Source organism: Homarus americanus, unplaced genomic scaffold, assembly GCF_018991925.1.
Source record: "Homarus americanus isolate GMGI-L3 unplaced genomic scaffold, GMGI_Hamer_2.0 scaffold34921, whole genome shotgun sequence".
In the NCBI taxonomy this organism is placed as follows: domain Eukaryota; kingdom Metazoa; phylum Arthropoda; class Malacostraca; order Decapoda; family Nephropidae; genus Homarus; species Homarus americanus.
In genome coordinates, this window is record NW_024741901.1 from 11221463 (window position 1) to 11237548 (window position 16086).

General features: G+C 37.3%; 1 protein-coding gene across 2 annotated transcripts in view; it reads left to right on the top strand.

Annotated features, from left to right (window-relative positions):
* LOC121876098 (calcium and integrin-binding protein 1-like) overlaps positions 1–16086 on the top strand; it is a 59414-nt gene that overhangs the window by 39609 nt on the left and 3719 nt on the right. For both annotated transcript variants that reach the window (XM_042381035.1, XM_042381036.1), the window contains exons 3-5: positions 408–555; positions 10055–10154; positions 10355–10449. In XM_042381035.1, coding sequence (XP_042236969.1) covers positions 408–555; positions 10055–10154; positions 10355–10449 — 343 coding nt within the window. The remainder of the gene's footprint in view (positions 1–407; positions 556–10054; positions 10155–10354; positions 10450–16086) is intronic.

The following is a 16086-nucleotide window of genomic DNA, read 5'->3' on the forward strand; positions in this document are numbered from 1 at the left end:
ATAAGTCACCGAGTTATAATTTTTTCAGGTACAGAGTAAATTCAGCATATGATCTTTTGGGAATCTAATCCCTGATTCATTTTAGTTGATGCTGTAGTCAGAGTTCAATTACCACAGCTAGTCACTGTCACTGAATTATTGTAGTACAGTAAGTACTGAACAGTTTTGAAGATTATTACCAAAGTGATAGTGAAGTACAGTAGTTATATGATTTCACTTGATTGTTATGATAAGTACAGTATTGTACTGTATTGAAGATCATATATGCGTGTTCATGAATAGTTAGAGATTATAATAGCTCACCTGAACCCCATAACAGAGCCATCTCTATACTTTGGAAATACTTTCTACTAACTTTGTACTTTGTTAACTTTAATTTTATTTAATTAAATATTGTCTATCTACAGTGCACACAAGCGCTTTAAGAACCTGGCCTTAGAGAAGGTGGGTCACAACCGAAATGCCAAACTACCCATGGACAAGTTACTAACTCTGCCAGAATTGCGAGCCAACCCATTTGGTGAACGCATGTGTCTCATTTTTTCATCGACAAAGGTATTGCTTTTTAAGATGTGTTGTTGCAAAATTAATATTCTCTTAATATACAGTAGAACTTTGAAACTTTGTCTTAATGGGGCATTCAAAGATGTAGAATTCTCAGGAATCCCCTTCCCTATCTGTTCCCTAACCAAGTCACACCCACTCCATCCTGATCTGCTTGTATTATATATAAACATCTGTTGAAATATATGTACCCGGTACTGATGACACCTGGTTCCCTCTGTCCCTATACAGTGATCCCTCGGTTAACGAATTACCTCCCATAAGATTCTTAACTTCAGTTAACGAGCATTCCCTCGATTAATGAATTCCTTATGAGCGCCCCTCAACATGTTTTCGCTTGCACACTAGCTGTCATATCAGTCCGCCAATACAGTAATCGGTTCTAGGGCTTAAATTCCTTACTATTTTAGTAAATATCAAGAAGTTTGTACTATTACATAATTTTGAAAGTCTTATATTAAAATTTTTAGTAATTTTAACAATTATTTAACATAATTTAAGTACAGGGAAACTAGTTTTAGCGCGCCAAACAGCCTGTCAACACACCATACAGGCGTCAGTCTCTGTGTCTTTTCAGTGGAGGTAACATCTTGCTTCAGACTCTCTTCAACATAAACGCTTTTTTTCTGTGTTTCCAGTCAAATTATTGGTCATTTTGAAATTTATTTTACATATTGACAATATATAATGCAGTGCAGTGTTGATTTAAAGAAAATAATCTTGAATTACACCAAGTGAACTAAAATTTTATGGGTGAAATGGTGCCATGGGGTGACTTCTCTTCCACCCCAATGCCTTCTCTTCTCCCTTCTCCTCCACCCCCATTCTAATTACCATCATCATCATCCAGGAGCCTTCTACATACACACCTCAAAGTAAGTGTACTTTACTGCCTATTTTGTTGACTTTAGGCAATTTTCAGTGATCTGGAACCAATTACCCTTTGAAACAATGGTTTTGGTTAACAAATTTTTCGGTTAACGAGCAACCTTCTAGAACGAATTGTGCTCGTTAACCGAGGGACCTCTTTACAGGGTGTTTTAAAATACATGAGGATAAATGACTCCATGACCATACTGTAGTGTCAATACCCCATAGTTTCCGGAGTTATACCATAAACCTGGGAAGGGAAGGATTGCAACAAGTCTATGGACATAAAATATCAAGCCCTGTTTGAAGAAAGTACTAACAATTGAGTGGGTCTGTTGTTAATCCACATCTCATCAGGTACAATTCACAGTCAGTGTTTGAGCCGGCATTATTGGTGACCACTTCTTTGGCCCACATCTGCTACCCTAGCAACTGGCAGGTGAAACATAAACACATTTCTTCAAGACATTTTGCCAGTGATGCTTCAGGATGTGCCCATTAGGATATGTCAACAACTGTGGTACAGTACTACTGTACATGCATGATGGTGCCCCAGTTCATTTTGTGGGGTCATGTTAAAAGTAAAGTGTATACTACAGAAGTCCCGACTCCTAAGAAATTGTGGCGCTGAGTGCAAGACTGTGCCACAAGCATCGCAACACTCCTCGAGTCTTCGAACATGCGCGACAGTCACTTTTGCAATGGGCTGAAGCTTGCATTCAGGAAGATGGCTGGTAGAAGCACACAGATATGTAAAAACTTTAGACCTAATGTTAATTATTTCTTTTTCCACTTTTTGCATGTAGGATTGTGTGTGCATGTAGCTGAATAAAAAAAATGTATATCTACCCAAAATTCTGAGTTGAAAAATGCTTTGCAGTATCTTTTATGATAATTATTTTTTTTATTTTTTCCCTTTCTGTATGTAAGATTGAGTTTGTATTTAACAGAGTAAAGAAAATTTTATTTAAATATATCTACCCAAAAGTACAATTTGAAAAATAACTATAACATACAGCTCACGGGGGGGGGGGGAATGGTTGGAAATATTCCCACTCAGCCCAGGAATTAATTTTGGTGCTCATTTTAATATACGTACAGTCATCTGAAGAGAAAAAAAACTTAGCCAGTTTTTGGAGCATTCCAGATACCAGACAGTCCCATACTGTTGTACTGTATAGTAAGATCTCATGTTTTGCACGATTTCATTTCGCGTTTTTTAATTTCGCGAGCACTACCTAATGTAACCAAGTCTTACATTTGGAGTAAAATATCGTGAATTTCGCGAGATCCAGCAAGCTGAATGCTGGCCACCGTCTTGATTGACGTCACAACCCTCGTACCAGTTAGTCATTTCTGCTACAACGCGTGTTTTGTCAACGCGAATTGGTTGCAACGCGATTGATGAATAGGGTAACTCTGTTGGTAAAATGCAATCTTTTGCATACGAATGTTGGCTATAGTGCGATTCCATCCTCAATGTTTTTATTCCATCCTCAACGTTTTAAGCGTGGCGCGGGGTTATGCAATGTTTATTGTTCACGTTTGACATCACATGCTCAATTGTTTTGTGTTTTTGAGAGGTACTTTTTTTTTTTTTTTTTTTTTCAAATTTAGCTGTTACCCATAAATACTGCATGAAAAAAGTAAGTAAAAGGAATGTTTCACAGTGAGAACTAATAACGGTTTACATCACGTGATAAGTTGAATTGCTCGGTTTCTGTCAATTACTTCTTGATTTTCGCTATTGTCTCCAATTTTGTTGTGTTAGCGATGAATAGGGAAAGACAAGGTAAGAAGAATGTTTCCAAGAAGCGTTTTGGTGATTGAATTCCCGGTGGTGAACGTAAAAGAGGTTTACAAGAACGCAACTATCGCGTTGTAGCTCGCGTCATCCTAGCGACCGTCCAGGCTGTTACTGTGTGCTTTTTTGGATGGTGCTACCACCTGTCGAGTCAAGATAATGGCCTCTACCTCTGCTGGGGGTCCTACTGGTGCTGGTGGGGGTGGGACAGACCCACCTAAGTGGTCAAGTAAGGAAAAGCGGGACGATCACAAGGGAGTCAAGTTTGCCAAGTACTCGATGGATAAGCAGCGTGTGATTAAGTTACTTGAGGAAGGCCTAAAGACTAGTTTCTGGAAAGCACAATCAAGTCAATAAAGGCAGAATTTGTATCATTTGGAGGTTATAAATGGGAAAATCAGAGGTTGATGTAGAGTGGCCAGTCTATATTGTTATTTTTCCCATTACAGTGGGGTATGCTGTAACGAATCTAATTGGTTCTAGAACCTTGTTCGTTATAGCATTAATCCGTTCCAGGCCCCCAAATACAGCCACTTAACACTGAAAAATACAATATAAAATTGTAAAAAATGTAAAAAAGTGCATACATATGCATCTAAACCGCTGAAATAAAGATTATCATTAATACTTGTAAGAAAAAAACAATTGGTAAAAAAAAAAAAAAAAATTTTTTTTTAAATAGTGTTCGTTGAAGGAGTTTCATTCGTTATAGCATTTCTCAATTTTATAGGTAAAACCGTTCGTTATAGGAATATTCGTAGTAGGATCCGTTCGTTATAGCATACCCCACTGTAGTTTATGTATTTGCATTTGGCGCATTTTTTTCCAGTATATTACTCGCGAAATACAAGATCTTACTGTATGTCAAAATGAAGTTACAGGAAAGCCTCTCATAGCGACGGTGCTACTAACGACGATTCATATTTGAGACCCTGGTTAATTTAGGACCCAATTCAATTTACACCATTATTTTCTCCATATTTACGAAGTATTATATAAGATAAAGTAAAATTACATTTTCATATAAATAATAACCAAATCCCGATATGAATTATACAAATAAAAAAAAACGCGCTTTGCGCACGGAGGCTGCTGAGCTTGTGAGGGTGACACCAGCATCACTAGTATAAACAGTCGCAGCTGGCGGGCCCTTTGTTTTCACTCTTCTGAACAGGAAAAAGAGAAAAACATTCTCAGGTTTCTTACAGCATTTTTTGCATCCCTGTTCAATATGAGCAAGAGAGCAAGATATGATAGTGCTGGTTCAAAAGCTAAAAGAAAGTGTATAAGCTTAGCCGAGAAACTAGATGTGTTAAAACGATATGGAAAAGGTGAGAGGTCTGTTGTTATTATATGGAGGAAGCAATGAACATATTATTATTTTCTGAAGTGGATCCTTTAACAGAACGGAGCATTAAAATTAACAGGTACGTGAAAAACACATATGACCTCTACATAAAGATTTATAATGAGAAAAGAAAGCGGCTGAGAAAGGTTCTTTCAACAGCTTTATTATTCAAAGGCCTAAACCACCAACTTCAGCTGCACCATCAAATTCAGTATCATAAGCAGCTTCAGCAACAACTTCAGGTTCAGTAACAGTTTCAGCAACAGCTATGATACCTTTGTGGAAAGCTTCAGCTTCAGCCAGAGTTGAACCTGATTGACAAAATCATCTGAATAAAAACTCGCACAATATTCATTGGCTGTCCTTATGTTTTAGACTTTACTACCATTTGTAAGTAGAATTTTTTTTATATTAGTAAGTATTATTTAAAACATATATGAACAGTAATAGATGTTGCTTTCATATTCTCATGTACAGGTAGTTCTGCTATAACGCGATAATTGTGTTCTTGTAAAATATCGTGTTATAGAAAATCGCGTAATAGAAATAACAGGGCTTATGGAGAAAATAGGGTTAGGTGCAGATTACTCGAAATCGAAAAAATTTAGTAGTTAGCCTAACACAAAGGATAGCACAGTCTAAATAAATGTTACATTCATATCTAATAATGAAATCATACAGTAAATTTAACACTTTACCTTGAAAAAATATGAATGTAACTTGATGGGGGAGAAGGGTGATTTTGAGGTTGATAACATCGAGCTTCTCTTCAAGTGTTATATCCTTTCTTTTACGATAATCACCGGGAATTCTATCACCAGAACGCCTTTTGGAGATATTCTTCTTTACCATATTCACAGTTAATACCACAAAATTGGAGAAATAGTAAGCAAAAATCGCGTTATAGCAAACAAGCGTTCGCGTTATACAAATATTGTTCCGAATTCATAAATCGCGTTAGAGCAAATTCGCGTTATCAAAACACGCGTTATAGCAGAACTCACTGTACTAGAGAAATGACAATGTTTTCACATACAGTGGTCCCTCATCTAAAGAGCACAATTGGTTCCACAGAGTCACTCGTTAACTGAATCTATTATTTCAATGGGTTCCAACTCACAGAATTACCTTAAAATTAATTAAAACGTACATACAAAGTCCTGTATACCGATAATAGAATTAACAAAACATTAAATATAAACAAAATACAATACAATCTCTCCTCGACTTACGACAACCCGGACATACGACGGCCATGGTCGTATAAAATATTTTTCACCTTACATATTTTCGAGTCCCAACGATAGTGATCGCTCTGTGTACTGACAAAATTTTTGTTTGTAATTCCCTTTAAAAGGGCTGGCAAGCTTAAAAGTGAGAGTTCTCGTGGTGCTGAGAAGAAAGAGACACCCATTTCTATGTATTATTTTCGACTTTTTGACTTACATCGGGGCGGAACCCCGTTGTAAGTCGAGGAGAAACTGTACTGTACAGTATACAGTGGTCCCTCAGTTAACGAACGCCTCGGTTTACGAAATTTCAGTTAACGAATTACTTTCCATAAAAATCTTCATTTCGGTTTACGAAATTCTTACGAAAATGTTTCAACATGTTTTAGCTTGCTCACCAGCTGGAAGATTAGTCCGCCAATACAGTAATCGGTTCTAGGGCTTACATTTGTTAAAATTGAAGTAAATATTAAGAAGGTTGTGCTATTCAATAATTTTCCAAGTTTTATATTAAAATTATTAGTCATTTTAACACTTATTTAACATAATTGCAGTACAGGGAACTAGTTTTTGGTGTGCCCATCAGCCACTTCACTCACCCACCAAGTCTTCATTTTGTGTCTCTGTTCACTGGAGGAAACATCTTGCTTGTGGGGTCTCTTGAACACAGTAATTTTACGTTTTTACAGTACAATTATCGGTCATTGTGAAATTTATTTAACATATTGACAATATATAGTGCAGTGCAGTGTTAATTTAAAGAAAATAATCTTGAATTACACCTGGTGAACTTAAAATTTTATTGGTGACATGACGGCATCAAGCATGTGGTGATTTCTCTTCCATCCCCACTTCCTTCTCTTCTCCCTTCTCCTCCACCCCCACTTCTAATTCCCATCATCATCATCAACCAGGAGCCTTCTACATACACACCTCAGAGTAAGTGTTTTTTACTGCATTTTTTTTTTTACTTTGTATGGATTTTTCGGTGAGCTGGAACCAATTATCCAATATCCCATTGAAACAATGGATTCGGTTAATGAACAACCTTCTGGAACGAATTGTGTTCGTTAATCGAGGGACCACTGTACTATACAATAATAAATAGAAAAACAATACAATATTTTTACACTTAATTTGAGGTGTGTATGTGGAATTCCCGCCATTGCTTTGTTCACATAGCGGCACCGCAAACAGCTAATTGCAGACACAGTTGATGATGACATACCATATTCTTTACAGTGCATTGGTTCTAATGCCTTCTTCGTATTTCTGCACTGTATATTATCAATATGTTAACTAAATTTCAGAATAACCAATAATTTTAACGTAAATATGCAAAAATATTCAAGAGCACAGCTTTCTCGATGTTTACTCCACTGGAAACAAAGGACTAGTTGATCAGCTGATGCGCGCGCCAAAACGTGCTTCTCATAGGGCTGTCAATAGAATTTATACTCGTTAATAGAACTGAAAGTCTTCCAAGAGTTAACTCGTTAAATGAAATCTTATAAATTGAACTGCTCGTTAATGGAGGGACCACTGTATACGCACTTACATACGATGGAGTTCCAATCTATTTCGTTTTTTCTTTACCATTACTGGTTAGCTACTTCTATTGTTCCACTTATTATCATTAAATAACATTACTTAATATGTACATATTCATTTTGTTACATTAATTTTACTACAGCACTAACGAGAGTCTTATTTCTTCAGTTTCTTATGTAGAAGTAGAACCATCGTCATTCGTCACAGGTGTTGTAAACATGAATGAAAACAATGCCGTCTCGTCTCCTCTTGTGTGTTTTAACATTCTATGTATTATTAATGAATTGCATTGTTCATTTTGCATATCTAAACATTAATTCAATCAAATACTTATTCAGTGAAAAACAGTAATGAATCTTTTGTACATACAGTCAACCCTCGCTTTACGCGGTCCCACATTCCGCGTTTCCACGTTAACGCGGTGCCCTGCCAGAACCTAACGTGCTCACATTACGCGGTGCGTGAACCCCATTACGTTGAGTGTGTCCGGCGCGACGCTATTTTTAGATTTGCCCCACTCTGTCCCTCTCCTGGTTTGATGACTGTTTTGTTCCCAATGTAAAGAAATTCTGTGAGCGACAGAATGTGCCATTCAAGATTTTGTTGCTGCTGGATAACGCACCAGGACACTCGCCCCTACTGTTAGATCGTCACCCCAACGTAAAAGTGGTCTTCCTTCCTCCCAACACTACGTCTATATTACAGCCCATGGACCAAGAGTTAATCTGTAATGTAAAAGTTGCATTCTCTACGAAAAAATTCAAACTCCTGAACGACTACACCAACACCAGGGAAGAGTTGCGTAACCTGAGTGACACCACCACCGATAGCAAGAGCGAAGAAGATGAGGATCAACAGTTGGCACAGCAAAAAATACTGTTCAAACAATTCTGGAGAGTATTTAACATCAAGAAAGCTGTGGACTTCTTGGTGGAGTCATGGGTTCAGCTGTCTATTGCTACAATTCGTCACGCATGGAGACATGTGTTGCATGGAATACCAGGTGAAAGGAGGAGTCAATCTGTGACTGGTGAGGTTCAGACTGTTGCAGTAGCAGTGGACCTTGCCAGAGAAGCTGCGCAGACTGTTACAGTTCCAGGTTTCTCCGAGACCACCAACGACGACATCATGGAGGTGATAATGGAACCTGATGTGACTACCGAGGAGATGGTACATGATGATGACGACGTCAGTGAAGAGGCAGGTGGTGCGTCATCCCAAGAAGAACAACACTTATCCCATAGTAATGTTAGGGGTGCCATCGAGTGTATCGAGAAAGCCAAGCTGCTCCTTTCCGACGAACCTGATGCAAACAGGTATGAAATCTTCACTACCCAGCTGTTGCAGACTATGGAGCCCTACATCAAGGTGTATCACGACAACATCAACACCAGCCGTCAGCAAAGCATAACAGATTTCTTCGCCCGCAACCCACCACAGCCAGCCCAAGCCAGTGATAGTGACAGTGAAGATGACTTTGAGGGATTTGTCAGGGAAGCCCTGACAACTGTAAGTGACAGTGATGGTGATGCACCTAGTAATGGTGATTCACCTGAGGGCCAGTAGCCTGCCCTCTGCCTCGGAACCAGCCTCCATCCCCGTACGCCGACCCATCTCTTCTACTAACGTAAGTGTTCCACCTAACTTTTAGTTTTCCTAACCTAACCTTTATTTTTCCTATGTTAACCTTTATTTTTCCTAACCTAACCTCTTCTATATTACTTGTTTTTTCATACCATCATAAAGTTAAGATAAAATTTTTACTACAACATAGTTGTGTGTCGTCAAAAAGTGGAGTTTGGGGGTCGGCCCGGACTCTATTTCAATTAATCCCCTATGTTACGTTATTCACTTTACGCGTTCCTCACTTTCCGCGGGACCCTGCGAGTTACATTAACCGCATAAAGTGAGGGTTGACTGTATTCTTAAGATAAATGACGCTGTTTCCTTGAGGGCGCAAGCATACATTTGCCTTCCACTATCACTCTTTTTTTCTTTAACATCAATGGTTACTTTTACTGTACATTAAATAACATTAATTAAAACACATAATTTTTTACATTAATTTTCCTCTAGCAACAACCAGGGTCTTATTTTCTTGTTTCAGATGGATAACTGACATTATGGGTGTAAACACGACAACAGCAATGGCGTCCCATCTCCTCTTATGTGGTCTTATTATTATTGATTTATAATATATAAGGTGCATTCATAAACATTATTTAAAGAATATAGTTTGCATTTTTCATTAATTGTATTATTTTGGGGGAAAAGAGGGTAAAAAGACACACAAAAGTTATGAAAAGGTCACACTGGGGAATGCATCTCATTATTATTGCTTTATTTTAATGGTAATTAATGATTCATGATACGATGATTCACCTTACACTGCAATATTGGAGGACACATTACTGTTGTTATTTGAGGCTTTACTGTAATTTATAACAGTTCAGTAAATATAAAAAAATAATTTGGGACCCCTGATATATCATGATAATGTTTCATAATAATTTCTGCAATATAGATAGTGGGTGAGTGCATTGGGTAAATAAGCATCACTTAATAAAAAAATATATTCTTTAGAATATAGGCTATAAGAGGTTTTATATAGGTGTGTTGTACAGATCCAGTAGTACAGGTACTGTATATGTAGACAAATTTTTATGTACGTACAGTAATGAATTTCAGGATGGTGACTGCACATTTGAAGATTTCTTGGACATGATGTCGGTGTTTAGTGAAACTGCTCCAAAGTCCGTTAAAGCAGAATATGCCTTCCGTATTTTTGGTATGTCTCGTGTACTCTCCTTTAATGTGAACCTATAAATGACATTGAATTTTCATTTAATTGAATTTTTTACTTGATCATGTTTGTATACTACTGTACTTATGGCTAGTAAGTTACTGTATAGCTAATACAGGAGTTTGTTTAGTGAACTCAAATTTTGCATACAGTATTTAATTTTTGTTTTATTATCATGACTATAGACTTTGATGGTGATGACTACTTAGGCCGAGGAGATCTGGAGGAGACCATTACAAAGCTTGTCAGCCCTCAGCGCTTCTCAGATAGAGACATGGAGGTGTGTATTAATGCTCTGCACGTTTTCCTACCATTTGTATTTTATTCACATTAATTAATCAAGAATTGTTCTACTCTTTTCATATTTAATGTTGTAACATTCTTACATCTTGAAGGCACTGTATAGTAAATAAGGGTAGAGTGCATGTTTGCAGTAGACTCTGGTCACCCATCAACATAGTAGTTAGGGCCTTGCAAGAGTTACAACAATTGCTTTAAAGGGAATGATACTTTCACAAAAAAAGCAAATACAAATCTTAAGTTATATTAAGTGTAAACATTCACCAAGAGGCTTGATTAGATTTGGAAACAATATTACTGTAAATTATAACTTCTCTTAAAGGTAGGAATTAGTTGTACAGGTTGACAATCCCTTATCCGAAATCCTTGGGGCCAGAGGCATTTCGGATTTCGGAATTTTTCGGTTTTCAGAATGGTTAGTTTTTTTTTTCTGCTTCTTTTTATTAGCCCACCCGGGCACAAGTCACTGACCCACATTGGGGCCTGGGGGGCGAAAATATAATAAAAATTATAATTATAATTATAATAATAATAATAATAATAATAATAATTCATAGGTCTAGGTCATGTTTCTCACTTTTTATCTTTTTTCATTCTTGTATATTTCTTTATTATTATTAATACAGTATTATTGTTATTATTATTATTATAAATTTTATTATTATTATTATTGTTATCATTATTATTTTATTTTGGTATATTTTTTAATTAAAATTTTTATTTACTATGAATAATTAGTATTATTATAATTATTATTATTATAATTAGTATTACTATTACATTTTTGCCCCTCAGGCCCCGATGTGGGTCAGTGATCTATGCCTGGGTGGGCTAATCCCTGTTAAAAAAAATTAATAAAATAAAATTGCTCCACAAAAAAAACTTTCGGTTTTCAGAGCTTTTCGGTTTTCGGAATTTCGGATAAAGGGTTGTCAACCTGTACATATACTTTACTGCCATTGTAGGCAACTTAGAAGAATAAATTGGATAAAGAATTCATAATGGAACCAGGGAATACAAAGAGTTTGAAATTCCATAACTTTACCAGAAGAAATTTACTGGTACAGGTTGACAATCCCTAATCCGAAATCCTTGGGGCCAGAGGCATTTCGGATTTCTCAATTTTTCGGTTTTCAGAATGTTTTTTTTTTTTTAGCCCACCCGGGCACAAGTCACTGACCCACATTGGGCCTGGGGGGCGAAAATATAATAATAATTATAATAATAATAATTCATAGGTCTAGGTCGTGTTTCTCACTTTTTATCTTTTTTTATTCTTGTATTTCTTTATTATTATTATTATTATTTTATTAATACAGTATTATTGTTATTATTATTATTATTATTATTAATTTTATTATTATATTTTCTTATTATTATTATTGTTATTATTATTATTTTATTTTGGTGTATTTTTTATTAAAAATTTTATTTACTATGAATAATTATTATTATTATAATAAGTATTACTATTACATTTTTGCCCACCAGGCCCCGATGTGGGTCAGTGATCTATGCCTGGGTGGGCTAATCCCTGAAAAAAAAAAAAAAAAAAAAAGGAATTGCTCCACAAAAAACTTTCGGTTTTCAGAGCTTTTCGGTTTTCGGAATTTCGGATAAAGGGTTGTCAACCTGTACTTATCTGGTACTGTATAGTTTTTTTATGTTATTCATATGATTTATATGTAAATATAAAGGAGCCATATTATATCATGGTAGTTTATAAAGTACAGTATTGAATTGATTGCATTATATACAAAAATGTGATATAAGCCCAGACTAAAACTAAACTCGTACCTTTTTTTTTATTGTTAATTGGAAATTGAGTAATACACAATAAACAAATATGACACGGTGTTTGCAGCGTAGATGTGGATCATCATGTGCACTTTATGGATAGCAAAAGAAGACTGCAGTCATAGGTGATTAATTACACTGTTGATAGATTCTTTTCATAAGTACAGCATGTCCTTACAATTCGAGGCCTTCGATTGTTTGCGGATGACACCCTGGATGTACCCAAGAATGTCTGCGGGTAGTTTTAAAGTTTGGGTAATTTTTGCAGTCGGGACGGGGAGCCCGCGAGGTTTATGGCATCCCGCAAAGTGTCTCTTTTGTCCCAGGTGGCATGGTCATGCGCACTCACTCTGCCTCTGTCCGGGTTAAACATTTGTCTGTTTCAAGCGTGTGCTACTCTGCTCTCTCATTAACTGTGCTCCTTATGCTTGTGATGGCTCTCAAAGCCCTCAACCACCTTCATCCAGCCGCGGGAAAGTGACCAAGCGAGTGAAGAGATAAAAGAAGGTCATGTATTTTTCCCATGCATATGCCTGGCTACGCCTGGCAATGCTAGCGGGTAAGGGAGGAGTGACTGCTAGTTAGCGCATCGTCTGCAGTTGTAACTCTCCTCACTACCTGCCATATTTCACTGGATTTACTGTTATTATTAGTGTTTACTGATAGAATAGTGTTTAATATTGATTAATTATGGCATTGTAGCTAGGTTAGCTCGTCATTGTAACCACCAGGCTACTGGGCCAAGTTGTGATGTGTTATGGTTTTTTCAACTCTTATTTTCAGGGAGATATACGTAACTTTTCCATTTATTTTTATTCAGTTACATGCACACACCATCCTAAATAGACAGTAAAAAAAGTAAAAGAAGTTATTGTCATAGGGGCAAACATGTAACGGGATAAGATCGCAGAGTGTAGCTGGTTGGGAGCGTTGCTAACGAGTCAGTGTCCCAGCTGATCTTCGTTACTATGGTGGAGCAGGGAATGTATGCAAATGGCAACTGTGTTAAGCTTTCATTTGGCTTTTATTTACTGGTTTGGCCATAATATTTTTTTTTTTGTAACTTATTGGTATTATTTTTATTTATTCCTCACATTTCCTGGTACTGTATATATTATTTTAAGAAAACTATGGCTGTGAGGTGTTATGGTTGATTTTCAACTTGTATTTTCGTGTAGATATATGTAACTTTCTTCTTTTATTTTTACTCGGTCACATGCACACACCACCCTACATACATATTGTGAAAAAAATACAATATTACACCACAATTACTGACATCCTTCATATTGGGTTTGCTAAATGGCTACGAAAAAAATTCTGAAAGTTTGATCTTCGTATCAAACCAGCTGGCGCTCAGATGCCATTCGTTCTATAGACAGTAATTTTTATGAGGAAAAAAATGCTATATGGTAACCCAACCAACTCAACATTTTGCTTTGTTAATGATTATTTGAGAGGATTTTCCCATTATTGTTTTTTTTTAAATGTTTTGTGTAATAATAATAATAATAATAATAATAATAATAATAATAATTAACGATTTATTAAGATAACATGGCAGCCCGAAGGCTGAAAATATACAATGAACAGAGATAAGTTACATATGGTGGAATTGGGGAATGGGTCACTTGATTGATAAAAGCTTTCAATACAGAAACATAAGAAACATAGTCAACATATAGATTAACTATATATTGGTACTGTGAGAGCTGGTCTTGTAGACATTCTTGTGACCTGATGTCGGTGCCAACAGAGTCCTTCCCACTGTCTTGATGGCCATTGTACCTGACTACTAAGCCGCTACCTCACTACAGCTGCAGGTGCACCACGTGGTCCGGGTAGGTCCTCCAGCTCACACAGGGTGTTGGACATGGCTCTTGTTCTTCATGTGATGTAGTTATAAATCATAATTCTTCACCTGGGTGGAGTAGGGAGGCCTCATTTCTCTCCTGGTGTAGTTTGGAGTGTTTCTTGGCTTCTCATCCAGTGTTGGTGGTGGCGAGTGTACCGCGGGCTGGGTGCGTCAGGTCAAGGGTCAGGTCAACACTGACCGCTAAGCACTAATGTCACTCTTAACAGTTGTTTCTCTCTTTCGAGTTAAAATTGTCACTTTTGTATATCACTTGTGGATTGATCATCAATCTTTGCACTGTACTGTTGGTGGAAAGATGTTGGATAAATCCAGATGGGGAGGAGGAGATGGAGAAGGGGAGGGCCTGACAGACCGGGCTGGCAGCTGTCTCCATGGTCAAGAGACCAGGGCTCGTCAGCGGGCAGCACCGACTACACAAGTCCTTCCCCTATGAAGGCTGAAGGAAGTGTGTGTGTGTGTGTGCGTGCGTGCAGTGCTGGATTTAGACCTGTGGAGGCCCATGGGCAGCCTCTTTGTGGAGGCCCATGGGCAGCCTCTTTGTGGAGCGAATGAAGCGAGCCTAAACATCTGGGAGTTCCGGGGGGCGCTGTAAGCCCCCCCGGGAAAATTTTGAAATTTGAATACTTCTTTGGAGAATTTTGAAGCCATATGCAGTTATATTGAGGTAATTAGAACATTGAGAAATTTTTAATTAACTGTACAGTAGGCTCTCGCCAATAACGACTTCCACAATAACGTTTTCGACAATAACGGTAAGTTACAAAAGATACCCATTTTCGATAACGTCTGGATTCTCTTGAATAACGGAAATTTCGCGGGAAGCGTCCGAGCGCATCAATGATAGCATTTGTTTGCCGCCATGTTGATGACGTAGTTGTCCACTCCGCCTCACTCTCACTCACGCTCAGTGGAATACAGCGCTGCGCCCAGTGGTTATTAGGGTCGGTGATCAATAATGGCTTCCGCATTTTTGCCTGTGGGGGCTAAGGGAGGTGGTGGAGGGAGTGATTTGCCACCTGAATGACTGGGAACTTTTAAAGTGAGGAAATTGAACTGTCCTGAGTCTACAGTGCGAAATATTAAGAGGAACTTAGAGGAGACCAAGAAGAGTATTGTGCTGGCTGAAAATATTTCAGTAGTGATGGAAATGCGAGGCGAGCTATGAATGATAAAGGTGATAGAAACAGGTTGTTAGTGATAACAGAGCATTTTCTTGTGTGAATGGTTAGATTGTAGAATGAAAGACAGTGCAAGTGTTAGCGGCCCTCAGATACGGAACAATCATCACACCAAGCACCTCAAAAACTAAGTGTTATATTACTCAAACTCTTTATTTTGACAATTGAATAGCAATTCTTTTTATTTCAGCTAACAAAAAGTGTTAGGAGGGCTTCAAGGGGAAAAAATGGGTGAAATTCTTGTGGCGGCGGCACCAATAAACCCTTTTTAATGTCACACAAATAACGTTTTCGCTAATAACGGTGTTTTTCAGGCACCTATTAAACGTTATTGGTGAGAGCCTACTGTACATTTATTGATAGTGTGCAAATTCCCAACACACACTCACACACACACACACACACACACACACACACACACACAAAAGTGAGACATGACTGGAGTCATTCATGTGGTTTCAAGTCGTGGTTCCATTCGTAATGGAAGTGATAATGAAATTTTTTTTTTTTTTAATCTCAATTTCGTTATTCCATGCACAGTATTTCATTTTTAATCAATATATGTTTGTGGAATTCTAAATATATTATTAGCAACACAAACAATAGCATTCATTAAAAATATGCGGTTCATAGGAAAACCAGGAGTAGCTAGCCTAATTTCTATCACGCTTCTTGCTGAACATAGTTGTACGTGATGGAATAGATAAACATGAATTTTAAAGAATGAAAATAAAAATAATCCAAATGAATAAACAAATACAGTCAA